Source organism: Aricia agestis, chromosome Z (assembly GCF_905147365.1).
Source record: "Aricia agestis chromosome Z, ilAriAges1.1, whole genome shotgun sequence".
Classification (NCBI taxonomy): domain Eukaryota; kingdom Metazoa; phylum Arthropoda; class Insecta; order Lepidoptera; family Lycaenidae; genus Aricia; species Aricia agestis.
The window spans coordinates 15,795,947-15,822,637 of record NC_056428.1 but is presented as its reverse complement, the minus strand read 5'-3'; the positions used below and the strand labels follow the sequence as shown (position 1 = coordinate 15,822,637).

The 26,691-nt window shown below is 35.5% G+C and overlaps 1 protein-coding gene across 1 annotated transcript; it reads right to left on the bottom strand.

The window, feature by feature from the left end:
- Window positions 1-1,030: 1,030 nt before the first annotated feature.
- On the bottom strand, window positions 1,031-23,588 carry LOC121739129 (sphingosine kinase 1-like). The gene is made up of 3 exons (XM_042131466.1): window positions 22,711-23,588; window positions 6,801-6,900; window positions 1,031-2,257 (listed from the first exon to the last, which is right to left on the bottom strand). The coding sequence occupies exons 1-3, from the start codon at window positions 23,586-23,588 to the stop codon at window positions 1,406-1,408; spliced, it is 1,830 nt and encodes a 609-aa protein (XP_041987400.1). The 3' UTR covers window positions 1,031-1,405.
- Between the last annotated feature and the right edge of the window lie 3,103 nt (window positions 23,589-26,691).

The following is a 26,691-nucleotide window of genomic DNA, read 5'->3' as shown; positions in this document are numbered from 1 at the left end:
GTTTACTTTGGCTAAATTAATAAAATTGGAATTTATTTAAAAACACTAGAACGGTGGTTCCCAACCTGGGGGTAATTACCCCGCGGGGGTTAAATAGCTATTCTAAAGAGGTAAGTAACACTTAACAGAGGTGGTACCTAAAAATAGATGAATTGGCAGAAAAAATTATAAAATCTGTACACTTTCGAGAAAAACAGCTACAGAATACACTATCATTGCAGACAGAAATCTGAAAATGTTGATACCGTTAGCTACCACTTGTAAATGCGAGAGCGGCCTCTTAACTTTGGTAACAGTTAAAAAAATCGACCAAGTGCGAGTCGGACTCGCGCACCAAGGGTTCCGCACCGTTACAGACGAAAAATAGGCCAAAAAAGTGTTAGTGTTTTTTGTATGGGAGCCCCCCTTACATTTTTATTTTCTTTAAATATTACTAGCTGTCCCGGCAAACGTTGTTTTGCCATAATTGGTTAGTCGCCTTCTTAAGAGCGGGCTGCCAAATTTTGCCGTGTTTTCTAATAAGTATTACGATCCCGGAAGACGATTGACTTAAATGAAATTAAGATTTATTTAATCATTGTATATTTATCTGATATTTGCTAAACTGAAAGCACGATTCACTTATTGTATTCGATAGTTAAATATTTTTCGAAATTATGAATCTTTCTGGTTACTTTCTAGTTAACTTATTGAGTTACTATCATTAAATAACTTGCACTACTACATCATTTTGTATTTAATTTTTAGTACATAATTTTAAGTACATAATCATCAAAAACAGTTTTTGGACTTACGACCTAGTAACTCACGACCTTTACTTTCGTGCTATAATGCGAGAACCGTTGTTACGCGATATTGTTCACTATTAGCTGCAGCGTAAAGAACATTGCTCGGGAGCACGATTCATGGAATCATTATATCACGATCGAAGGATAGCGGGGTGTGTAGGCGGTGCTAGCGTGCTTTGAAATATTTGGCAGCAGGCTCTTAACCCTTTACATACATAAACTCGAAAATGATTCATCATAAATAGATGGTACCATACATGTATTAAAAAATTGTAGCATATTATACTTATTAGTTATTAGCATGTACATAATAATATTATATCGAGTGCCCCAGTTTCGGGCAAACTTGTTAATAACCATTCGATATAATTACATTTACAATGTTGGAATATTTCGTGTTTCGAGTGCCAAACACTTGGCACGTATTGCACACACGCTTTGACTAGTTACCGAACATTAACACATCCCTTAATAAGAAATTATCACAATTTGAGTTGTAATTATTCCCACTTTAATCACAAAATCTATATAATTTTAATTTATACTAGTATCGTTAGCCACAACCATTTGAATATGTGCACTTTTGACACTAGCAATATTTACAAAATCAGTTTGTATTATTTCGTATCTGGTACTATTAGGTTGACTAAGTTAGGAAACACTTCGGCTTGGATGGGCCCATACTCTACTAGCTCACCGTCCACCGTAAGGTATCCATTTGGACCTTCGGGCACTATCCTGAACGCACTCACTGGAATCATTTTTATATACTCATCGTTCGCAGTGGAATGGTTGCCTTGGTTGAGTCCGAGGAGGAAGGAGAACACTTGGGACCTGGATATCCCGGCTTTGATGATGAGCATCCACATAACGCCATCTGATATCTGGGATTGAGGCGCGAAATGGAGGTCCTCACCGATGTGGGACTGGTACGAGACGTGGACCATTACGAATTCCCCCTCCTCGTGGGTCCAATGGGAAGGTAGTTGGGACATGAGTGCGGGTAGATGAGAAGCCGGACCGTGCATGCACACGTGGACAGGCGACCTCATTTCTGAGCCGTTGCTCGTGACACTGTGGTACTCTGAGCCGCGTGTGCTATAGAATGCGCTCTTTCTGGAGTTAACGGAGTACCATGAGTCGACCCTTTGGTGGCGTTTACCGTTCTCCCTGTGCGTGAAAACGTCGGAGTTTTCGTCGCAATCGAAGAACGCCTCGGCGTCCGGTGAGTCTAAGGTGCCATCTTGGCTGACGCTGTGGGAGAGCGTTAAAGGGAACTTCGGTTTGGGGAGGGTACTGATATCTTTTATTTTGGCGTAGCTGACCACCCCCTTGTACTTCCTTAGGCCGACCAGCCGCGCGAGGGCCCACAGGGTGAACCTCTGCCCGCCGATGAGTCGCAGACTTTCACTCTCGATGTCGATGTCCGAAAGAAGACCCCAGCCGACGGATAGGAATGAGAACATTATCTGGAAGAAAGAAATCAATTTTTGAGGTTGGACATTATACTTAACTTATAATATTTTATAGCATCTCATCTCATCATAGCCCTAGGGGCCGGACGGAAGCGTCCGTAGGGGGCCGACAAATACCGTACATTGGGGCGGTGGAAATAAAGTGGCCTACACTAATAAATCGCCCAATGGTCGAAATTTGACCTCAAATAAAAAATTAAATTCATTGCTGAGAAAAATCGATATCGCTACAGCCAAATTATCAAAGCGTCCGCGTCGCCTTAATATATAGATATTCCAGCATACGAAGACTAGGACTAACTATTCATATCTAATATATAAAATTCTTGTGTCACAGTTTTCGTTGCCATACTCCTCCGAAACGGCTTGACCGATTCTCATGAAATTTTGTGAGCATATTGAGTAGGTCTGAGAATCGGCCAACATCTATTTTTCATACCAAAAAATATATATATGGCAAAACAACGTTTGCCGGGACAGCTAGTAATTTATAAATAATAAAATACTTGACACAGTGTTATGAGAGCTTAAAAATCTTTTTATACCTCTAGACTTTATTGTGCAAAATAATTTAATATTCTATTTTACGGTATAATAATTTAGTGGTAAAGTTTAAAATATGTAAAAATTTGTAACCCAAATTATAATAATTATCGATTTGCCCTTAAAGTGTGTTGAGGTGAAGTAATTATAAAGCGTTTATGAAACGAATTATATTCATACAAATAATGATAACAAGAGGTAGTTGCCTACTAATTTAAAAACTCAAGAATCAAGATTGCCTTAAATTTTACAGAAGTTATTTTTAGGGTTCCGTAGTCAACAAGGAACCCTTATAGTTTCGGTCTAACCGTCCGTCTGTCCGTCTGTCTGTCTGTCTGTCTGTCTGTCTGTCTGTCCGCGGTTTTGCTCAGACACTATAGGACCTACAAAGCTGTAATTTGGAATTAATGCATTAATGATGCCGATAAAATGGTACATGAAATCTTAAAAAATATTTTTATAAATTATGAAATCTTAAAAAAATATTTTTATGCGACAGACCTGCCCGTGACGGGCGGCCCGTAGCGGGGGGCTCGGTACTGGTAGTCAATTCCCCGCTTTATAAAATAATGGCTAAAGGAAATATTAGTACGTATTGTATTTAATTTTTAAGTAAACATCAAAAATACGTTTGGGACTTACGACCTTTACTTTCGTGCTATAATGCGGAAACCGTTGTTACGCGATATTGTTCACTATTAGCTGCAGCGTAAAGCACATTGCTCGGGGTCACGATTCATGGAATCATGATATTACGATTGGAGGATAGCGGGGTGTGTAGGCGAGGCTAGCGTGCTCTGATATTTTTGGCAGCAGGCTCTTAACTACAAAGTCATAAGTCATTGTATGATGTGGCAGATAAACTTAATATTATGTATCGCGACAGCAATGAACCGCGTTCCTGGGCTAATGATGATAATAGGATAATCCGAGAGTAATAATTGTATCCGCACGTTTGTTGTGACGGACGAACTCAATTGAATGATAACATTACACCTGTGACCTGGAGAACATAGGACGTAGATCATTTGATGATGGCCATACTTTTATAGGGGGGATAGAAGCAAATGGATTGTCTGGCTATAAGTAGCCAGCGGCCAGCGCTATTTCATATTTGGGCAGTGGATACAGCAAACGTTTTTAGGGGACAAAGCAGACAAATTGATAGAAGAGAGTAATTAGTAAATACCAAAAATACAATTTTCAGGGATACAAATTATTATGGATCGAAGAGGAGTAACTACCAATGCAATAAATTTGATCAGCCAGGGTTCGTTTTCAAGCAATGGAGTCGGATTATTCGAAAACTTTTTACGATAGATATATTGCATAGCTATGCAATATTTTGCTTGGCTTCTTTTTACATTTAATGTTTTGGTAGGATATACATAATCTGTGAAAATTTCAACTCTCTAGCTATTACCGTTCTTGAGTTACAGCCTGGAGACATACAGAATTACAGACGGACAGACAATGAAGTCTTAGTAATAGCATAGAAGGGTCCCGTTTTTACCCTTTGGGTACGGAACCCTAAAAAGTAGCTACCGTTTCATAATTGAACATTGTCTGTCTGCTGTATAATAAAGTGCAAAGACACGTGGGTTGTTTTTGATGTCTTTAAAGAATAGAACATTCAACATTACATTATATTAACAGAAACAGAACTTAGTTGTAGCAAACTAGCCTTCACTGATAAGCAAATTCGTAAAAACAATTTGAAAAAATCTAAAAAGTAGTCGACCTTGCTGGAAACTTCCATAGGTAATTGCGAGACGAGTAAAACAAACTAGCTGTCGAGCAAGGAAATTAATGGTGAGATTCGACACGTTCTAACACTCGATATCTCAGTGCGTTCTAATATTTTTTAAACTAATTTAACTGAATGAAACAATCGCACAAAGCATGTTTATAATGCTCTTCTGACACACACAACACGCAGAAATTATATTGCAATGGAATAATATAATTTCTGTTTCTTTAGGACGAGGGGCCTAGTTAACTTTTGCTTCTTAAACTTGGAAAGCATTTTATGATAATACTAGCTGTTGCCCGCGACTTCGTCCGCGTGGACTTCAGTTTATAGTCAGTTTATAACTTTATAGTGTCAAATTTAAAAGCTTTTTAAAACCCTAGTACCCCTTAAATCAAAATACCCAAAAACAGCTGTGCAGTGTGCAGTGTGCACATAATATTTCATTTAAATTAAACTAAGTTCATTTAAATTAAACTAATTAATTTATTTTAAATTAAACTTTATTTATGTCAAATTTTAAAACTTACAATTTTACCCATAAACTATAATTTATCAGTACCTGGATGACCGAGCTTCGCTCGGTATAGCATGGTATAGCAAACATTCATTGACTTCGTGTTACTTAATAACGCCATCTGCTGGTCGTTAAAACAATTAGTTGCTAACAAAATAGTATTATTATTCGCCAATAGATGTCAGGAAGAGTCATATTTTTCTTATAAGATAAGATTGATAGGTTTAAGGTTACGTCACTGAATAGATGAAGTACTGAAGTACTGAGTAGTGAGTTATTATATAATAAAAGCATGTAAAACAATCTAAAGGATCGAAAAATGTAACTTGAGATGGTACCACCTCTTATAGAAACACGTAAGAGTAAGCGATAGCGCGATGTAGACGATTAGTAGTCTCTTAGCACCATCTGTTATGAATTTTTGGAACTAACTTAATTTGAACAAATTTACGCATTTTCAACCCCTTTTTCCAGTTAAAAAGTAGCCTATGTCCTTTCTCAGGCTTTAGACTATCTGTGTACAAAATTTCATTACAATCGGTTCAGTGGTTTTGGCGTGAAAGCGAGACAAACAGACAGACATACAGACAGAGATACTTTCGCATTTATAATATTATAGTATAGATTTAATCTAAACAACTTTTGTATAATCCGTTACAAAGGTTGGTGGACTGAGATTTTCCTTAGGTGACACTCAATTCTTAGAAACAATTTTTCTATAACGGCTTATCTTCAATTAATCAAAAGGACATATTAACATAGTAATCGTAAGTACTGTAAAAGGTGTCCATTATTATTATCAATGTTGATATTAATGGTGATGCAACACAAATTATTTATAATTAACTATTTATCAATCAAATACCTAAGCCGATTAAAAACGGCATGATGGTGATAGCATAAGCCCAAATTACATTTCACGGTCTTACATTATTATGGCTGCAGGACTTGAGACAAAGAAGTGTGTTTTAAAGACGATATATTCATACAAAAAAAAATCATACCTAAATTATTAAAATTCAATCCGCAAAAAATATTAACAAATAAATTAAGAAATTTAAAAAAACCCCCGCCAAACAACTTTAAAAAGTAATGAAATAATATATTTTACTGACTTTAAGTTTAAATAATTCCTAAGTGTAAAGTGATATTTTAGTCCATAACTGTTGTCACTGTGTCGGGGGACCGCCAACAGTGTCTTTTGCATTTTGTATCGCCATGTCACTGATTGTCTCGATTTGGTTCGCTGAAAACTGATCCTTAAACTATAATGTTATGTGAAATCAAACATCTACATAGCGGTCCCTATATTTCTAATTTCCTTGTTTAGTACTAAACTAAATTTTAACTTGCTACTTGATACTAAATTTTGTGTTTACATGCAATAAATAACTTAAAGTTAAGTTAAAATTTAGTTAACTACTTATCAACTTAATACGTGGTAAACCAGCCCTCAGACGTGCCTGTCTGTCTGTCTGTACTCTGTCCGTGGCAACTGACATCGTAGCTGTTTCGTATCAGAAATTTCGGACAATGTGCGGCCGGGCTAAATCAGCGGTTGTTTTTGAATACGAAATATTATTACGCTAGTCATATCAGAAAATTTACAGAAACGTTGTCAAACGTCGAATCAAATTTTTTGTTTACTTGCTATGCTGGTGCTGCACTTTAGCGTCAAAACATTGCAGTGGTAAATACACTATCTCGTTACTTATAATTATACTCACTTTTGTTTTAGTTTCCACTCTGACGACGTCCATGTGGGTAGTTTTACCTCGCGCCAGCGCCATCGACATCCCCGTCAGGTTTTGTGGAATGTAAGGTTCACTGAAACAAAAGTTTATAACAATAAAATTACAAGATATTTCAAAATTGGTTTATTTGTATAAAGTCGTTCAAAATCCAAATACGAAATGATCGAAGATTTAGATATTTTTTTATATAAGGAAAAAAAATATTATTCATTAATGTTATTGGCCTTAAAAGCTTAAATTCATTTAGGTTAAAAGATTAATTTCAGTATACAAAACTAATTATTTTGAAGAAAAGCTGTTTTTATACATTTTTTATGTTTCATTGGAGTGGGGTCACTTTTTACCCCCGATACCAGATACGTTGCCTTTTTTAGCGAAACCAGCTAAGGGTTAATGAAGTTATATTATACTTATCAGTTTTTAGGTTTCCTTGCCCAAAGGATGAAAACGGGAGCCTATTCCTAATGAGTCTAGACTTCGCTGTCTGTCTGTCGTCCGTCCGTGTGTCACGAGGATAGATCTCGAGAACCGCAATAGCTAGATATTTTAATTTTTTACAAATTATATACTTTTGTTGTCGCTATAAAAGCTATTAGTCCAACTAAAATAAAATAAATGATTAATCGGGGGTCTCATACAACAAACACGTTTTTTGCCCTTTTTTGCTCTATATCCATAATGGTAAAAGTAAGGTTTTTGAAAATTTCGGAAAATATTTAATTGTATTTCAACTTTAATAATAAGTAATAAAAAGTACATAAACTTGTGATTTAGGGGTTATTTTCCCATACAAATTTACGGTACGGAACTTTATGTACGCCAGTCCGACTCGCACTTGGCCAGTTTCATAATTTTTCCTTTCATTGTGGATAAGGGCCTACCTTGTTGCCAAATTTCAAGGTTCTAAGTCTGCTAGAAGTACCTTAGACTTTGATGATCTGTCAGTCAGTGAGTGACAAAATGTAGTAACTTTGATCATCCGTAACTATTAAACTATTTATCAAAATGTTATGTCATTTGGAGGTTAAGCTAGTTTTAATACTTGCTCCTAGTCACCGAAATTCTAAATCCCTAGCTTTGTTAACATCGAAGATAAAGGGGGTGTGAAAAAGCCGCGAACCGCTGCGAGAAAAGTATGCTACGGCCGTGCCTTTGCTAAAAAGCTTGGCTGGAGCACTGCCGTGCTCCCAGATAACTAATAAAATATATATTTATGAAAATAAAAGATTAATAGTTTCTTCTATGTCTGTAACTCAAGAACCGCTATAGCTAGAATTCTGAAATTTTCACAGATTGTGTAGATGTTACGCTCAAAGACCGAAATCGCTCAATGAGCGAAAAAATGGCTCACAACGCGTTGTGGTCACAGTGAAACAGCCACGACGCGTAATTCGCGTCGTGGCTCTAATGAAAACGGCCACGACGCGTTCTGGCAATCACAAAAAGACTATAACGCGAAATTCGTGTCGTGGCTGATGTGCTATTCGTTTTTCTTCTTGATTTGTTCTTGATTGATTAATCGTCCATAAGTATGGAAGATTATATTTAAATTACCACTCGTACTACAAAATATTTTTTCTTCTACTAAATCACTGCATAACGTGTTTTTCATTATTATTTGAAAATATCCATAGTCCCATAATATCCGTGCTAATATTATTACTGTCTGCCTGTCTGGCGCAACATGTTATTGTTTGTTGTTGTTGTTTTTTTTTTAATATAAGGTAATCTAATATTAATAAATTATAAAAATTTAGCTTTATTTTTATTTTTATAATTTAAATATAATACTACTAGTTGATACCCGCAACTACGTTGCGCCAGACATACAGTAATAATAATATTAGTACACTAGCTGTTCCGCGCGACTTCGCCCGCATAATTTAGGAATTTCACGCAACCGTACATTTTTCCGCAAAAAATTGCCTATGTCCCTTCACGTGGTCTATTCTTCATGTTTGCCAAGTAACATAAAAATTGATACAGTAGTTCTTAAGATATAAATATAAGCAATTATATGTAATTTACCCCGGTTTTTTTCACATTTTCCTCTATTTCTTCGCTCCTATTAGTCTTAGCGTAATAAAATATAGCCTACAGCCTTTCTCGATAAATGGGCTATATAAAACTAAAAGAATTTTTCAAATCGGACCAGTAGTTCCTGAGATTAGCGCTTTCAAATAAGCCTTTTCATATAATTTCTCCCGTTTTTTCAACATTTTTCTCTATTTCTTCGCTCCTATTGGTCGTAGAGTGATAAAATATAACCTGTAGCCTTTCTCGATAAATAGACTATCTATTACCGAAAGAATTTTTCAAATCGGACCAGTAGTTCCTGAGATTAGCGCGTTCAAATTTGCTATTTCAAATAATGTTCCCCCGTTTTTTCAACATTTTCCTCTATTTCTTCGCTCTTATTAGTCTTAGCGTGATAAAATATAGGCTATAGCCTTCCTCGATAAATGGGCTATCTAACACTGAAAGAATTTTTCAAATCGGACCAGTGGTTCCTGAGATTAGCGCGTTCAAACAAACAAACAAACTAACAAACTCTTCCGCTTTATAATATTAGTATAGATATAGTATGGAATTATGGATATTTTATAAATAATAATGATAAACACGTTATGCAGATATAATGTTCCATACCTATGAAATCAAGAAAAACGAATAGCATATCAGCCACGACACGAATTTCGCGTTACGGTCTTTTTGTGATTGCCAGAACGCGTCGTGGCCGTTTCACTGTGACCACAACGCGTTGTGAGCCTTTTTTTCGCTCATTGAGCGATTTCGGTCTTTGAGCGTAACATATACATATATAAAGGATCGGACACCGGTGTCGGGACACATTGTATATATCTGTTGCCGCTATAACAATAAATACTAAAAACCAAATAAAATTAATATTTAAGGGAGGATCCCATACAACAAACGTGATTTTTTCGGCCTTTTTCGCTCTATATCGATAATCGCAACTCGCAAGAGGTAGGCACTTGAATTTTTTTCTTTTTTACACACATTATTTTTTTTATACAACAAACGTGATTTTTTCGGCCTTTTTCGCTCTATATCGATAATCGCAACTCGCAAGAGGAGGCACTTGAATTTTTTTCTTTTTTACACACATTTTTTTTTATATGTGTACTTTAATATTTAATAATAATATTAAAATAAAATAAAAATCTAAGGGGGGCTCCCATACAAAAAACACAATTTTCAGCCCATTTTTGCTCTGTATCGGTACGGAACCCTTCGTGCGCGAGTCCGACTCGCACTTGGCCGATTTTTTTTATTATTTAGGTCTTTATTTGCCGTTATTTTAAAAGATTTCATTTACTTCATCATAGTAGCTCCATGCATAAATATTATCCACGTTGTCTCCAGATTCTATCCATTCTTCTTCCATTCTGGACCTCTTTTTTCGGTCTTTGAGCATTTTAACTCCGAAGAGGAGGCTAAATTCAAATATTTTGTGATATTTTTCTTATTTTTCATGAAGCTTACAATAGTTTTACTTTCAAAAATCATATCTACGAAAAGCTCATGACTTAAAGAAGAATAATATGTGGTTACATTTTGCATTTAGGTTTTATCTAAGTAAAAAGTTTTTTTTTTTCTCCTATTTCGCCCTATCAAGGACGCGGCGAGCGTCGTAACAGCGTCAAGTCCATGGGCGACGATAGTTACTTTCCCTAGCATTGTGCATTAGTGCTTTTACCTTAAACTAGAGATCGCCCAATGGTCGAAATTCGATCTTAGTTTCAACGACATTAGGACTACTATCTATATTAGTTTGTTAAAAGATATGTCTTTATTTTCTTCAACTCTTGTCTTTGGGACTCAGCTGATCTCAGACTGGCCGTGTAACGGCCGTTCCCAATATTTGATCTATCTCTGGTTTTGCCCTACTAGAGATAGGAATAGCTCACAATTGACATAAAATATATGCCTCTAATGTCTAATGTGAGCTATTCCTACCTCTAATAGGGCAAAACCAGAGATAGATCAAATATTGGGAACGGCCGTAAGCATTGTCTAATAGTATCTAAGATTCAATAAAAAAAACTATAATCCATTTTCAATTTGTCACCTTGTTGTCAACAGTCTTCAACCATAAATAAAAGAGTATAATTCGTATTGCTTGTCACTAAAAAATCTGTCATTTTTCCTAGTGTGTGTGTTGCAGTGTGTGTAATGTTTTATTTGTTAAAAAAAAGTATGATAAAAGCATAATTTCAAAATAATAATATTAGCTCGATGCACTCCATCACCATATAAACTATACTGTGCAAAATTTCATTCACCTACGTTTCCCCATATTTCGTCAAAAGGGATACAAAGTTTTTGGCTCACGTATTAATATACATATAGATTATAGATGCTTTACGATACAGATTTAATTTAACCACCACTAATTTAACACACTTCATAGTTCATTATGAATTATGATGTAGGCTTTGATGTAGGTATAATCATATCATCTAAATGTATATTTTTCGGCACACTACGAATTTACGCCTCAAATGATAATATTATGGATATATTATTATACGTCATATTACATGTACTTAAATTTAAAAACGTAATCAACATGAAGTTACGCTTGACTTCGCTACGGCTGCAAGGTCGCCTGCCTAAGTGCCTACTCATCTCGAGTGTTTATCTTTGGCTCTACTTTTTTTTTCTCCAACAAAAATACAACAAAAACCGAGTTTGTATTTTGTATTGTGATTTGTGAGAAATTGATGCTCATGTAAACCTATATTATATAGTTATAATATATCTGCATTATTCACTTTGTTCTTGCTTTGACATTAAAGAGTTCTTCCCCCCCTCCCCCCACCACCGGCTCTTGTCCCACCCTCGGGGACTTTTAGTATATTTATCTGGACACCTTTAGGAACAACTGTACCAACTTTCAAAACTGGTTATTTATATTTTTCTTCCTTTTATACCAACGAATTACCTTTCACTGCGACCGTTATGAAATAACCGTGATTATGTTATGACAAAGTGTTGCGCTTTTAGCATTGAGCAAATCCAGGTTAGAGCAAAATTATATACATAATTCGCCAGTAGGAGAATGCTTGCATCTATTTTATGGTGCGTTCAAAACGATTTAAAAATGGAATAAATGCACGAGAATAATAATTGAGCTGATGTAATCCTGCAGTTTTTGTGCACGTTGTGGGTTAAGATAAAATGTGTATGATAAATAGTTTTGTTTTTAATGTTAATTTTAATATGTTATTGTTGTATCATGTGAGGTACACCGTACACAATTTGTTTACGGTGATCTTATCTATATATTAATACGTGAGCCAAAAACTTTGTATCCCTTTTAACGAAAAATGGGGAAACGTAGGTAAATGAAATTTTGCACAGTTATCCTACTAATATTATAAAGGCAAAAGTTTGTTTGGATGTATGGATGTATATATGTATGGATGTGTGGATGTGTGGTATGGATGTTTGTTACTCTTTCACGCAAAAAATACTGAACGGATTTTAATGAAACTTTACAATAATATAGCTTATACATCAGAATAACACATAGGTTATGTTCGTTTTCTTATGTTCAACGATTACTCCGCCGTTTGTTAACCGATTTTCAAAATTTTTCTTTTAGTTAGTAGAGTATCATCCCAATTTGGTATTATATTCACAAAAGTGGTGATCTGATGAAGGATCCATAAGTAATCGAGGGAACTCCTCAAAATTTATGGGGAAACATGTGACTTCGGTTTCGTGAGAAGTATTCTAAGCATATGCTACAAACAAGTAAGATTTTGCACCGAGGTATACCTGGTATACCGTGGTTCGGAAGGTGCTGAGAGAACTCCTGATTCTTTATAGATACAAATTTGGGAGTTTCGGCGTTATTTTAAGAACGGAAAGCATATGCTACTATGCAAATTACATTCATCATCATCATCATTATCATAATATTATACCATGCATCGTCCCATGATTATGAGCCTTTTCATAGTATTTTAGATCGAGGCTCGAGTTTGTCAAGCGATAATTAAAAAAAATATATACTTAATATTATAAACCTGAAGAGAATGTTTGCTTGAATGCGCTTATCTAAGGAACTACAGGTCCGATTTTAAAACTTATTTCAGTGTTAGATATCTCATTTATCGAGTAAGGTATAGCCTATTTATATTATAATATTATCACGCTAAGAATAATACGACCGAAGAAACTCAGGACAATGTGGTAAAAACGGGGAAAATATTTGGCACTTATATAGAGTAGACCACGTGAAAGGAGTATTTATAGCTATTTTTATTCGAAAATGTACGGTTTCTGTGAAATTCCTAATTTACGCGGGCGAAGCCGCGCGGGACATCTAGTAGTTTATATTCTGAAGGAGTGCATAGAGCTAATATTATTTTGAAATTATGATTTTATCATACATTTTTTTTTACAAATAAAACATTACACACACTACAGCACACACACACTAGGAAAAATGACAGATTTTTAAGTGACATGCCTATACATACGAATTATACTCTTTTATTTATGGTTGAAGTCTGTTGACAACAAGGTGACAAGTGACATTATAGTTTTTTTATTATTGAATCTTAGATACTTAAACACGGCCAGTCTGAGATCAACTGAATCCCAGAGACAAGAGTTGAAAAAATATATGATAACGTCAATATTTTTTTTACAAAATATACAGTGTGTAACAAAAATAAGTGATAATACTTTAGGGTGTGTACATGTTCCTTGTAAAGAGTTCACTGTGAAAGTAGCAGCGCTGAAAAACGAAAAAAATGTTTCACTTTTGTATGGGCAACGGCCCGAGCGTCACAAGTTTCCCCATACAAAAGTGAAAAAAAAAAATGGGTTTTCAGCGCTGCTACTTTCACAGTGAACTCTCTACAAGGAACACGTACAGACCCTAAAGTATTATCACTTGTTTTTGTTACACCCTGTATACAATAGTAGTCCTAATGTCGTTGAAACCATAGACTTATTTATGTTGAAACTAAGATCGAATTTCGACCATTGGGCGATCTCTAGTATCTTTAAACGAGCAATTCTTATATATAATTGGAATCTCGGAATCGCCCCCAACGATTTTCATTAAATTTAGTATATATAGGGGGTTTCGAGGGCGATAAATCGATCTAGCTAGGAATCATTTTTAGAAAATGTCATTTTATTCGTGTTTTATCGAATACCGAGCAAAGCTCGGTCAAATAGCTAGTTATACATTAAAGACTTAAGTTGTAAGTTCAAATCTATCTTAACTAAACTATATGTCTAAAAGAAGGAAAATATATTGGTGATCTGCAGGACAGGCTCAGCCTAGTGCAGGCGCCAAAGTTATACAATATGTGTAAAGTCTGTTATTTATTGTCTTCGTAAGTTCATATACAATTGTATTGTACTCCTAGGTCATATTATAACTACACATTGTAACAGATGCTAAAAGTTTTAAATAAAGATTATTATAATTATTATTAAATGAAACAGGTTTAGCCCAGTAGTAGTTCTTTTTAGAGTATTTTTAATAAAAGCTTTTTTTTTTTTCAAAAAGCTTTTTTGATTAAAATTTATTTTTTGTATTTTAGTTATTCTTTGGCTAGATTTTTTAGTATGTTTCATTGTAGTTTGTTTTGTTTCAAGAATTTGTTAAAGTCTGATTAACTTAAGTCCTGGATTTTGATCAGTGAAAAACCGTTAACTATATTTAGCGAGTTGTTATATTCCGTTTATTTCTTCATGACTAAAAAGTTAAATTTCACTTAGCAAAAGTGACTGGATTTAACCGGGCATTTTCTAAAACCCGGCTGGACATAACATGACACGCCACCAAACGTTACGTCACGAGTCACGACACCTCTCGTCACGACACGTCACGTCACGTCAAGTCACGACACGACATGTCACGTCACGTCACATCACGACACGGCACGACACGACACGACTTTTCAATTTACTCTCAATGAGCTCTTTTATTTGATCTGGGGGCACGGTAGTGCCCCCTCCAAGTCGAGCAAAAAAGCGGCACGGCCGTACTATCGTTTTCTCGAACCAATTCAGGCTCTTTTTGACCCCTTATAACTTCATTGTGGATAAACCAACAAGCCTGAATTTTCAGTTGTTAAGCAAGCATTGTATAAACACGGTATATTTAAATTTTATTCAATTTGCACCAGTAGTTTCGGGGAAAGCCCGAACATACGTGCAGCTTGCTGAGAAAGAAAGGTGCGTACTGCGTAATGAATATAATTACTGATAAGAGTGTAGGAGGTAGAGGGGTGGATTTTCTTTAGGTATCTATTGTCACGTAAACGTTATTTTAACGCAAATAAAAAGATAAAAATTAAAAAAAACTTTCGATTTTATACCTTTTTTTACCTTGTCCCGCTTTTGACTGACAAATCCCGCTTTTTCACTCAAAAAGTTCCAAAGTCCCGACTTGGCACAAAAAAATATCTGGCAACGCTGATGTAGAATGATATTACATTCGTTTTCAAGTTACGCCATTGCAGAAGTGCATTAAAAATAGTTTTTATTATTCGTTGCCCCCACTCTACAGTCTACAAATACGGCTTTGTGTACATTTAAACATACAAAATCTTTTTCATTGAATGTTTTAAATTCCTTCGTTCCTGACATTTCGCCCTTTTGTACACTTTTGTGCGGAAACGTTGCACTGAAGGCTTCACATTCAAAAGGCTACAAGGTTTTGCAATGAGGACGATTACGAGCTTTAACTTGAATAGCAGACTTTTGGCTTTATTTGTGACGCAACAATTTTGTAATAATATTATGTGAGTCGTATTCGTTGCAAGCACAAACATTTATTCGATTGGGTCAATTCTTCTATAAGCTGCGCATAAAGAAGGAGGGGCACTTCGTACCCACCAATGTAGCACGTTGAGACATATACCAAATTAAAGGGTTTGAAAAGTTGAACGTTTTATCGTATGACGAAATATCTCTAAGCCATGGGAGAAAAAAGTTAATGAGGGCAGAAGGTAAGAAAAAATCACGAAAAAAAACACCCCGTATTTATACCTCTTGCCATAAATACTGACACAAAGAAAATCATTTTTTTTTCTATTGCAAATAAATTTTATAACTTTTACAGTGTATCTATATAATATATAGAATATAGATACACTGTAAAAGTTATAAAATATGGATGTGGAATGGTCTGCATTGTGGAATGGTCGGCGGTTTTTATCCCAAGGTCATCGAGGGTCGAGTTTGACGTTTTACGATCCATTTCCTACTTGTAGGGATCGTAGGATGGCTTTCAGAAATATCCTTCAATAGCTTAGGCCAGAGACCAGAATTCACGGGTTCCCAAAGGAAGGCACTCGAGTGACATTGGACTCCATACCTACTTTGTGTGATGCAATCACAGCGATTTGGTTCTTTTGATCACCCCACTCCATTTTAAGAGGAGTCCACACCGCCCTTTTTTCCATATAAACGTTGTCCCCTGTTTCCTCCCTGGATAATGCTAGTAGAGTTATAATTTTTTTCCTGAATATCTACGGCCACTAATACAATGTCCCTATGTTTTCTTTTTTTTCATAATTTAATTATTAAATAAGATATGAACGTTCAAAAACCCAAAAAAATGGCCAGATTTTCCGCTGTGTTCAAACGTCCAGAAAACAGATTTGGCTAGATTATACAAAAAAAAAGCAAAACATAGGAACACAGCTCAAGCCAGAAGCCTTTTTTTAATCTTTAATGAAAAAAGTACTTAAATCGGATAAGTTTTGGAGAAGGAATCAGGGGACAACGAATCGTTGATTTTCTGGATTTTCTGCAGTTGTCTCTATCGCGTTCTGCGGTATAGGCTTGAGGTAAGGGAGACAGCTATAGATATGACACGTACTTTTTTTTCACTTCTAGCCCCTGGTGTATCCTCTTAATATCGCAAAATATTGTAAAATACATTGGCGCCAAAATGAGAAAACACAATAAACAAACATATAAAAATTACAGAATCCAAATTCAAGTGTAATATTTTATTTTTACTAGTGACAGTATTTATGGCCAGACTAAGTATATCAACGGCCGCTACGTACAGTATCGAAACACGCCGTACAGTACTGGAAATGGCATCGTACCTGGAAATAGGTAATACGGGGTAAGGGGTCATTTCCCACTAACACCCCTTTAAATGTAATACTTTTAATATTTTTTTCCTAACTAAAAAATTACTCAGAAAATGCAGTTGACCGGATTTCCCAAGCTGCTTTCTTGCGCGGCAAGGCTAAAAACTATCCTTTTTTTTTTAAGATGATGTTTTCAGTTTTGATTTAAAAAGTAAAACATCATGCTTATAATTTGGCCCCGTCGTTATTTTTTAAAAATAATTTTATTATTTTCCCAGATAATAAACATAAATTATGAAAACAAAAAATCGAATCTACGTATAAATACATTGAAGGTTATAAGTGACGTAAACACTATCGATAGTGGTAAATTCGATATTTTCTCAACATAGAAAAGTATCGAAAGTACAACTTTCAATATTTTATAACTTAAGTTAAACCACGTATATTATTGAAAGTGGTAGTTTCGATAGAATACATCTCATTTTTGAGGAGGAACAGTATTGAAACTGCTACTTTCAATAGTATACTATGTTCACCTCAAAATATTGCACGTGTACACAGTTTTTTGCAAATAATAGCAAAAGTTTTATTTAAAACTATCTACTCACACTTGTTTTTATCTTTTACGCATAATGAAATACGAACTAATTAAGACAATATAAAATTACTTACCAGGCTTAGATTTTTCAATATTGCTTTCTACTGTTTTGCACAAATCTTTATTTGTTTTTGTAATTAAATTGACGAGATGTTTACCCCGATTATTCATCTTTAATATTTAAAACTTATAATTACGTAAAATTAACTTATATTAAACAGTCACGAAATACGTCCTAGATTCGTCGCATCTAAAGACTGTCGATACTGGTAGATTCATTCTGCGCTCGCGTCACACTATATCGGAACACTATCGATTCAACCCGATACCATAGTTTTCTCGGCATATATATTGTACTTTCGATACTATTCGATTAAAAAGTACTTGAAATAATTAAAATAATAAAACAAAATTTATACAGATAATGCACCGTCATTATATCTTTTTAAATATGTAATAAAACAAAAATGTAATTTTTGCAGATTCGATACTGTACGTAGCGGCCGTCGATATATACGATTACTTTCTAGAAATGATTACTTACCAGCAACACTATAAATTGATGCAATAATACAGGGTGTTTTTTTAGTGATTTTTTCTTACCTTCTACCCTCGTTAACTTTTTTCACAAATGGTTAAAAGATGTTATGTCATACAAGAAAATGTACAACTTTTCAACCCATTTCATTTGATAATCATGTCTCAACGTGCTACAGCTTGGGTACGGTTCCCATACAAAAATGACCCTTCTTTAAATTCGTACAACCTTTTTGGAAGGGGAAGGTGCAATAATCGATTTTGGATCACTTTAGTGAGGAGAGAGCGGGGCGGGTGCGCCCAAGGTGGCATGGTAGCATGGCAAGGTGGCAATAAATCAAGAAGTAAAAGCGTCGGAGACGTCAACGTTGCTGCGACGTAACTACGCAACTACTAAATGCAGGGCGCCCCCCCCCCCCCCCTAGATCGGGATCTAGGGGGGGGGGCAAACCGGGCATTTCGAGGAATAAGGTCAGTAATCGTTTTTCTGTATATAAAAGAAAAAAATACCCATTAGTTACCTATATTTTTGAACAAATATGTTTAACCTTAGTTTGACCTTCAATGGCGTTAAATAAGCAATAAATTCGACCAACATTACATTTCGAACTTTTGGTAAGCTTCTCGTATCAGCTTTCACATAATGAGAACTTGCATTTGACGAACCAGCCATTATAAATAAGACTGAAAGGAAATTTAAAACACTACAGAGATCAATTAGCCGCCGATGATGACGTCAGAGCGAAACTTTAAAAATTTATTGAGAAAAAACTAGCCAATGAATTTCAAAATTATTTAATTTATATTCTTAAAATACCCTATTTTAACGAAAAAAAATATAAAAAGTACATGTGATTTTTTTTGGACAATGCCCATTGCCCGGGGCGGCAAAAATGACGGGCGGCAAATTGAGAGCGGCACGGTGTCGCGTCGGTGGCCTTCGTACGCGAGTCCAACTCGCACTTGGCCGGTTTTTGGGGCGGCAATTATTATTTTGCCCGGAGCGGCGAAATAGCTGGATCGGGCGCTGCGTAAATGGGTTTCACAATAACATTATTGAATAATAATGTCTATTAACTTATGATCTGCAATTTTTATGACTAGTAAAAAACTGCTATTTCAAGCTGAATTGCTAGTTTTTTAATAGCCATCATGTCTGTGGTATTTTCTAGGAGATTACAAAAGGTTTAAAAATAATACCCGCCAATCTTATTTCTTGTTGTGAACATTATTTGTTTTAAGTACAGTAATGATAAGATTACTTTTCATAATGATAATTTTATATGATAAAACTCATTAAATTGCTTTATTGTATAATTAGACTAGCCCGAGTCGGCACATGAGTACCGAAAACTATTCCACCTCAATTTTTTTATACGATCCTCTTCAAATTGCCCTCCTGATTATATAAATGCATGTTGCCATGGCGCAACCCGGTGCCATATTGTTTAAACAAACATTGTTTAAACAATTGCAAGGAATTGTTATTTTTCAACCGGACAATTATTTTTTTTATATTCTTTATTGAAATACCAATAAAAAAGGTCCTATGACTTTTCATGATAAAGTTAATATTTTTAAAGATATGATGTTTTAAAGGTTTGAAAAATCTCAAATTTGGGTATTTTCGACCCAAGAAAAATATATTAAAAAAATAATAATGTCTAAGTTATATATATTTTTAAATTCTCTATACAATATTTAAAAATATTATTATTAGAGATTCAAAATTTTTCATTGTTTATATCTTTTTTTATCTTAGCAAAAGTAGACAAAAAATGGTGTTTTTTGTATGGGAGCCCCCCTTAAACATACCGGTCCCATACAACCCCCTATGACCACCCCTTTTTATTATACCAATCGATATCGCCATCGAAATCGATTGCGCCAAGGGAAGCAAAAAAGCTCAGATAAACTTTTCTCAAAAATCAACCCCTGTTTTTGTTTTGGAGGGGGGCTGTGCCCCCCGAGCCCCCCCCCCCCCCCCCCCCCTTCGGTATCCGTGGCTGAGTAGTTAAGTAAGCCCCACTCATCACAGCCTTGAGATGCCATAAAAATACTTCGTAAACATCAGAAAACAGATGATCTTATCTGAAGATTACGAAAAAACAAATGCGAATTTCTTCTAAACGGAGAGTTTACTGGCGGTGGAAACGGTAAGTAGGAGTTTTTCTCACTCAAAACAATACTCCTCAACCCATGTCACCAACATTTAATTGACGTAGGTTCCTTAACCTTAACCAAATTTTTCTAAGTATTTTCGCCATACTAACAAGGGTCACATTTCGGCCTGTCATTCGACAGGGGCTGATTTTTGAGAAAAGTTTATCTGAGCTTTTTTGCTTCCCTTGGCGCAATCGATTTCGATGGCGATATCGATTGGTATAATAAAAAGGATTGGTCATAGGGGGTTGTATTTTTGTCGTCAAAAATTTTCTAAGTATTTTCGCCATACTAACGAGGTTCATATATCGGCCTGTATCTGGCCGGGGGTTGATTTTTGAGAAAAGTTTATCTGAGCTTTTTTGCTTCCCTTGGCGCCCCCTATCGATTGGTATATTCAAAAAGGGTGGTTATAAGAGAAGTATTTTTTACGAACGCCTAAATAATTAATTAATTTTATATGAGTAAGTTTAATTCAATTGCTCGCCATTGTTGTGGCAAAATGTTAAAACTATAAGTAGTTAATAAGATCTTTATATCAACAACATTCTGGCAATAAAGACATTTGAATTTGAAAATGAAAAATATTTTGTATCACGTAGGTACTATGGCAACTTTATGCCTATAGGCGAGAGCGGCTATAACCCGGCCTAAATTTATTTAACATTTGAATACAAAAAAAAAATCCCAAGTCTATCGTAGAACTTTATACGTGGGAGAGCCATGCTTCGGCACAAATGGGCCGACTCGACCGGAGAAATACCACGTTCTTACAGAAAACCGGCGTGAAACAGCGCTTGCGCTGTGTTTCGCCGAGTGAGTGAGTTTACCGGAGGCCCAATCCCCTACCCTATTCCTTTCTCTACCCTCCCATATTACCCTATTCCCTCTTAAAAGGCCGGCAACGCACTGGCAGCTCTTCTGATGCTGCGAGTGTCCATGGGCAACGGAAGTTACTTTCCATCAGGTGACCTGTTTGCCCCCTTATTTCATAAAAAAAAGAACTAAGATAGAATCATTAATTTACTGTGGGAAAACAACCATTACACGCAGTACCTATAGAGCAGGTATTTTTTTAAAACTTGATTAGACGCAGTATGTTTAGGTATTAATAATGATAATATAAGTTTTAAGGGTTTCGATATTTTTAGTGTTAGATATGTTTCGGATCAGAAATTTCGGACAATGTGCGGCTGGGCTTATACGGCATAGTCTCTTCAAACAATTACTATATCTGACTTAAATAAATATTAAATAAGTTACTATTTATGTAATTAATTATTATTATTTAAATATTAAATGTTTCCTGTTAATGCGATGTTGCATTAATTAGTAAAATGAAAACTCGTATTGGATGACCTATAATATTGTTACAGACATATAGTGCCATCTATCATCAAACCAGCGAAACTTATCGAGGGAACACCGACAACATAAATCCCCTACTCAATACTAGATGGCATGAGGTGCGCAAGTACATACTCGAACCTTCTAGAAAAGTCCAACACTTGTTTACGTGTTTACCTGTTTATTTGTTTACGTGTTTACGTTTATTGTGTACATTCGAGAAGGAATGTCCTCGAACAGTCTAGGGCTCGCCTCGATCCAAATAAATAGTCGCAGGAGGACAGGCCGCAGTCAGTTCGATCTGAGCGATCTTCGAGGCGACTTTGGAGTGACAACAAGTGATCAATAGTGAGTGAACCAATGAAACCTGCGACTTGGCTATGACCTAGGACAGTGATAGTGATTAGTGTTTGGACTTAGTGCTAAGTGTTGTGACCTAGTGTGTGCTTGTGTGACCTAGACTTAGTGAATAAAGTCTTCAAGAGAGTCAGCAGGTCTTTCTCTCCAAAACCTTGAACCCTAGCACGCAACAATATTATGGTCACTGATGTTCTACGAATTATATTGGCTCATATTAAATAACAATTGCCATTAGTTCTTAGCTCTTCTACATCCCTTACATGTCCTGCTAACACCAATTTATTTCCTTTTTGAGCATAGATTGGGCCTTGAAACTTATTGAGTTTTTAACACTCTCAAAACCTCTCCTCATTTTCCACAAGTAGTTTTTAACTAAATCTAACCCAAATACCATTAATTATTGATCTAAATACATTCATTTGCTATAATATTTACAAAATAAACAAACTCTTGTTGTTTACTTTTTGACACATGCCCCTTAAGCTTCGTTTGAAATATGTTACCACCGACATGTACGTTCCGGATAGAGGTTCTTGAGATACAGCCTGGAGACAGACAGACAGATGGACAGACATCAAAGTCTCAGTAATAGGATCCCGTTTTTACCCTTTGGGTACGGAACCCTAATAAAGCGACTTTGTTTTTTAATATACATGTAGTGATTTGTATGTCATATATAAATATTGAATAGTGTCCCAAATATTTGAGCAGTTCCTAACATAAATTATATGTAAATAAATACTTTATTTTTAGCAAAACACACACTTACTTGTAATGGTGACATATAGTTCGGGCAAGACCGTTGCCAGAGCCGCAGGGCAGGATAGCGAGGGGTACTTCGGCTAGTGCCTGCTGCCAGTCCAGCCTCTCAAACATCCCATTCAAGATCTCGAACAGCACCCCGTCTCCTCCCACCGCGACGATGCCTCGCCAGGCATACACGTTTCTCGTGCGGACAAACTCTCGCGCGTACTGAGCATACTTCGTCACGTGCAGGTCGTACGGGACTTCAGCCTCCAGCAAAATACTCGCAGCCTTCGTCTGAAACAGTTCCCGCGCTTTCCCCGGCCCCGACTTCGGGTTCAACAGAACAAGCAGCTTTTTGTCGTTCGAGGGCAGGCTGACGGTCACCGGCTGACTGACGATCAAACACTTGATGGTGTTCCGCCACTTCTGAGCCTCCTTGTTGTTATCCTCGTATTTGTCGTACGACCTGAACCGCAGCGTGATAGTCGTCCTTTCCCTTTTGCGTACACGGCGCCCATCCTTTAGTATATACGCGTAGATGTATAGGTATGCGCTAATATCGCTCTCGTCGAGGTCGCCGCTGTTTTCATCAACCACCTTGAGGGGCTGACTCCCCACGAGGGAGCTGCACACGCAGGAACCTGCTCCTGGTCGACGTCTCTTACTTCGCATGCACTTGCTGCCGATTATATCTCGCAAAAGTATGGTTTGCTCCTTCGATACGTCGTCCGTTTCTTTAATCAATGATAGCCCTTTAGATGTTAGCCGAACTCTAAACACGGACTTCTTTTTTGTGAGAATATAGAACGTTTCCTCGAGATAAACATGTTCCTTGGAATCGGCATTTTCACCACTTATTACATCACCACGAACGTCAAAACCGCTCTTAGTTTCCGCCATTACTGAATTTTAAAATTTAAAACAAAAGAAATGTTGAAAAATGACAACTGTCAGTTTTGACAACTACTACTTTGACAGCTATATTTTTTTAAATAAATTCGTAAGGTATAAGTGCGTTTCATGGATCCTGGAAGTTAGCCCCCCAAAATTTATATCGAGCGATCGAATATCGATAACTAGGGCTATTTCTTCCGTGAGTTTTAACTAAAATATCGTTATAATGAGGGATTTTCATTTATATTTTTTAATTTTATTTTTAACAATCTTAACTAGATGGCGTAAGGATAAACACTTCTAGACAACGATGTTCTACTTATACAGATCTGTTAAGTCCATACTATTTTCCGGCTTAAATCTCTTCCGAACCATTTTCAAATTCAAAATTGAAAACATTGACAAATTTGACAGATAAGTGAAACAAAAGATACGAAAAACCATTTACACAAAAGAGACACATCGAATCGTATCGCTGTCTCTTTCTTCGCCCGAGCTATGACGAAAATTCGATCTTTTCCAGATTGTTCGAAAAAAATTATTGAAAATGTAAATAATCAACGTATTTATTGCAATCAAAACATGTGGTAAGAGATTCCATGTGTTTTGTTTTTTTTTAAGTACTAATTGGTACATTTTCGAAACGCGCACGACGTCATTTTCAATTTATGTAGGTAAGACTGCGCTCGATGCAGACTAAATAACAGACGGCCCAATTGGGCCGTATTTGAATCTTCACAACGCGCGCGGTATCTGCTTTGAGTATTTCGTCATTGCTTCTAGATTTTCTATCGGTTCCTCCATAGACATAATATATAGGTACTGGGTTCCTCACCGATCTGAAATTATCTGCAGGTTGGCACCACTGACTACCTTAGAGTATACATTAGCAAGCTATATAATGTTTACTCTATGCTGACCATAGACATAATATATACCTAAAGACCAACAAAGAGTGCGAGAGAGAAGAAAATCCTTTATGGAATTATGACAAGATGAAAAGAGAGAGGCAGTCTAATGAAAATTGTAACAACTTTTATTTGACAGGTCGTCAAAAGTCGTCAATCGTTTTTATGCCCTTTCGGTATTTGCAATTTATTATTTAAATCGTATGTTATTTTCAACAAATACTATTATATATAACAATAATAACTTGTGCTGTGAGTGATTGCAGTGTAAATCATAGGAATAATCCTGAAAAATATACATTTCACCCGTAATTAATCTTCATGTCCTAATTGCTACGATGTGTTTATTTTTGCTATATTCTGGTCTTTAGTTCTCTATTTCAAATAAAATATTGTGAATCCTCCCTTTTACTTTCATATTTTGCGTAACTAAAGGTACTATTGTTCCTATATTACACAAATTTTGAAGAAAAATTTTTCATCAAAATTTCTTACATATACGCTAGTGCTTGAATCAAATTTATCGATATGCTTATCGATATTTTACAATAACATAAATCTAAAATAAAAATCATTTACCTTTATATTTATCACCTTAAGCCCGGCCGCACATTATACGAAATTTCTGATCAGAAAAATTCGGACGCCCGGCGGAACGCACTCTGTTCATACATTTTGTTGTAGACCCATCATACTAAAAGAATTTCTGACGTGTCAAAATGTATGAGCGGGGCGGGGCGTCCGAATTTTAGTGATCACAAATTCGGATAGTGTGCGGTCGGACTAAAAGGACATATTAATATCTTATTTTAACTAATAGTATATTATAATATAGCTAATATAATATAACTACTATAATATAGAGTGACTCTAAAACTAGAGGAAGGTTTATATTTATATATCATAATCATTTGTTTTACAGATTCCCTCAAGATCCTCTAATAAGAGGAAAATGGCTGAAATTAATTGGGCGTGTTGGTTGGAATCCCAAGAAAAATTCAACAATATGTAGCAAACATTTCATTGAAAATTTTTAAAGAAAAATTAGAATAAATACTATTTTGGTTAAAGGAGCTATCCCAACTTTATTTGTGCCAGTAAGTTTGACATACTGTTGCACTTGTTACTGAAGCAATTATTAAAAATAAGCAATTATAAGCAATTAATGCTTTTTAGTTCATTTAAGATTATACTTATATGAACTAAAAAGTATTAAATAATCCTTATTCTGTACTCAATCTTCATAATTTTGAAGTCGGTACCAGTCCTAAGTTATACCTATTCTGTCAGAGAACTGGCGATTAGGTTAGCTGGTACCGATTGCAAAATAATGAAGATTGAGAACAGAATTATACTGAGTACAGAATAAGAATTATTTAATACTTTTTAGTTCATTTAAGTATAATATTACTATTGTCATTGCCTTGGAAGTTGGTTTTAATTTTTTGTTTAAAAATAATAATTTTACTCATTTTAGCTGTCCTTAACGTTTTCTATACTTACAGTTGGTGTTTTAAAAAATCAAAATCAAAATTGCTTTATTTCTGAACAAATCTAAAATAAAATATATTTTCAGAATACATGGTGCCTACCACTGGTTCGGTAACTAAGCCGACGAGAAGAACCGGCGTAAGAAACTCGCACGCCCACTTTTTACCAAAAAAAGTGAGAAAAAAAAATTATCTTTTAAAACAAAATTTACAATGCTGTAACTATAAATTATACAATGTAAACATAGATAGATACATAATAATTGTAAGTCATGTAGAAGTAGCATTGCAAGCAGTCATTCAGCATTCTACTCCCAAGATGTGCCATCAATTATGAAATCATTTTGGCTTTGGCACAAAACGTTCTTTGACTACTTTTTTAAATTTATTAATCGAAAGATTTTGAACGTTTTCTGGGACCATATGTTCCCATTTGAATATCAAGGAGTCACTTCGATTTCTCATTGTTTCCATCACCAGACCACCACTTTTGTGAAGATGATACCTACTCGGAACAATACAATGTACAGCAAAAGAAAAATTTTGAAAATCGGTTCATAAACGGCGGAGTAATCGTTGAACATACATAAAAATTTATCCACAGGCGAACGTCTAGACTCCTCCTGTTTGGAAGTCGGTTCAAAATAATTGTAATAAAATATTATGATATTTTATAATATGTATTTAATTTAAGAATAAAATATAATATAC